Source organism: Coptis chinensis, chromosome 8 (assembly GCF_015680905.1).
Source record: "Coptis chinensis isolate HL-2020 chromosome 8, ASM1568090v1, whole genome shotgun sequence".
NCBI lineage: Eukaryota > Viridiplantae > Streptophyta > Magnoliopsida > Ranunculales > Ranunculaceae > Coptis > Coptis chinensis.
The window spans coordinates 60,870,935-60,873,431 of record NC_141463.1 but is presented as its reverse complement, the minus strand read 5'-3'; the positions used below and the strand labels follow the sequence as shown (position 1 = coordinate 60,873,431).

General features: G+C 37.8%; 1 protein-coding gene across 1 annotated transcript; it reads left to right on the top strand.

Moving 5' to 3' along the window:
- The first annotated feature begins 706 nt into the window (after positions 1-706).
- Positions 707-2,206, top strand: LOC147482266 (uncharacterized). The gene is made up of 2 exons (XM_086579254.1): positions 707-939; positions 991-2,206. The coding sequence occupies exons 1-2, from the start codon at positions 707-709 to the stop codon at positions 2,204-2,206; spliced, it is 1,449 nt and encodes a 482-aa protein (XP_086435380.1).
- Positions 2,207-2,497: the final 291 nt, after the last annotated feature.

The following is a 2,497-nucleotide window of genomic DNA, read 5'->3' as shown; positions in this document are numbered from 1 at the left end:
GACGGATGTGAAACAAAACCAAACGTTGCAAAACATGGTACACATGGATACCCAAACTTGCTGGAAAAAAAAATAAAATAAAAAAATAAAAAGATAAAACCCCAATGTTTGATTTCAGGTATAGTTCGATACCCTTCTATGCATTTTTTTCTAGAAGAGAAAGAGAGCTCATAAGTGGTAGAAGCAGCAAGCGAACAAGAAGGAACTTAGAAGCAAGCCTTCAAAATATACTTGTGTCCATGTCTTCCCATATGTAAGTTTCATTTCTTTGTGTGTTTTCTATAGCATTGTTTTCAGTCAAAAATATTTCCATTCCTAGCCCATTATGAAATTTTTTTTCTACATGTTAGTGACACCCAAAACGAAATGGAAGTGGATGATCATAGTGTTAGTCCGACCAATGCTTATACACTTTCTCAGACTTCTTGACGCAAGTTGGCCCAACACAATAGAAGAGAAAAAGAGCACATAAGTGGTAGAATGAACAAGCGAACTAGAAGGAACTTAGAAGCAGGCCTTCATAATATTCCAGTATCAATGTCTTCATATATGTAAGTTGAATTTCATTGTGTTTTCTATAGCATTGTTTTCAGTAAAAAAGAAATCCATTCCTAACTCATTAGGATTTTTTTTCCTACATGTTAGTGACACCCAAAGCGAAATGGATGTGGATGATTAGTTTCAGCCTCTTACAGCTGGTGTCAATATGGCAGAACCTGCTAATATACACAACAATGTCCGCCATTATCTTGGAAAGATGGATGTGGAATGCTCCTTTTGTAAAGCTCTACACTGGAAAGTTGAAAGGCTAGCAAATATATCAGTCAAAATACCCTTTTTCGGGATGTGTTGCAAACAAGGAAAAGTCAATCTTCCTCTACTTAGTCCATTGCCTCCTGCGATTCAAGATCTATATGATAGTAGTGATGCCAAAGCCAGGTCATTTAGATAACATCTTTGTCAGTATAACTTGGCTAATGCATTTACCAGTCTCGATTGTCAATCAGATGATCGAATATTTAGCGGTAGCGGTCCTATTCCATTCACCGTTCATGGTGAATTACGCCATCAAATTGGATCGTTACTACCAGAACCTGAGAAAGATCCGACTTATGCTCAGCTCTATATTTATGACCCAGCCAGTGCCCTTGATGTGCGTCATCGCCGAAATCCAGCATTGAGACGTGATGTTTTAGATGTCATTCAGAGTACACTGTCAAATTGTAATAGATTTGCTGAAAAATTTCGTCAAGCATATGATATATTGAGTGCTCGTGCAGCTGAGGAAAATGATGTGGCAGCTTATCTCCATTATAATACATCTACTGACCGACGGCGATACAATCTTCCTTCAGCAAAAGAAATTACAGTTGTTTTACCTGGGGATGGAACTGAAATCAGAAGCACAAGAGATATCATTCTTCATTATAGATCAGGCAATGCACTGAAGCGGATTGATGAATGTAATCCCGCTTATCTACCCCTGCATTATCCTTTATTTTCCCCTAGGGGTGGGCTTGGATGGTCAACCGAAATGAAACTCTATGATGTCAATGACGACAATTCGAGGCGATTGACTCAGATGGTGTTCTATGCATATCATTTGTTTGAATGTCATACTGAATATTCAGCAATACTCCATGGTGGAAAATTATTTCAGGAGTTTTTGTGTGATGCTTGGGCTTCTACTGAGCAAAATCGGCTATACTATCATTATACCCACCAAAAGGATCTTCGTGCTGAAGTGTACATGAGTTTGACAGATTTAGCTGAGAGTACGGATCCTGATCAGGGTGGTCAGCGGTTTATTTTGCTTTCATCATTCATTAGAAGTCCAAGGTACATGTATGAGATGTTTCAAGACTCGATGGCTATAACACGTTACAATAAGCATCCAGATATATTCCTTACAATGATGGCTAATCCTCACTGGCCAGAAGTGCAAGAAGCCCTTTTGGAGAACCAAAATGCGTTTGATCGACCTGATGTTCTTACCTGTGTTTTCGAACTGAAGAGAAGAGCTTTAATGAAATTTATCAAGAAGAAAAATGTGTTTGGCCGTGAAGTAGCTCATGTGTACACCATTGAATTTCATGTGTACGTCCAAGCTAGGAGCACCAATTCATCTCAAAATTTCTATTGTACATTAGACACCAAAATATTTGTGTTGGATGCTCTCTCATTCAATCAAAGGTGTATGCACTAGAAAGTTAAGGAGTATGCATGATCAGTGAAGACTAACCATTAATGTTTTTATGGGGTACAATTTGAACATTGATTAACTTTGGCCATTATTTAATTGGTTGTGTGATGATGCAGGGAATCAGATGAATGTGAAATGAAGCCTCTCTATTTTCAACTTCAAAATTACGAATGAATAGCATTGATCAATAGAGAAACCTATCCATACTTACCGTTAATTTGTGGTGCTTATTAGTTAGATCTGCATATAGTCTCATATGTCATCATAACTAATGTGGGTGCTTACTGTATATTT

What these genes read in the sequence shown, in the direction of transcription:
- LOC147482266 (XM_086579254.1), top strand. Translation starts at nt 707, where the DNA reads ATGGCAGAACCTGCTAATATACACAACAATGTCCGCCATTATCTTGGA. An exon ending in AGTAGTGATGCCAAAGCCAG is followed by an intron (nt 940 to 990) that starts GTCATTTAGATA and finishes TGCATTTACCAG; the next exon opens with TCTCGATTGTCAATCAGATG.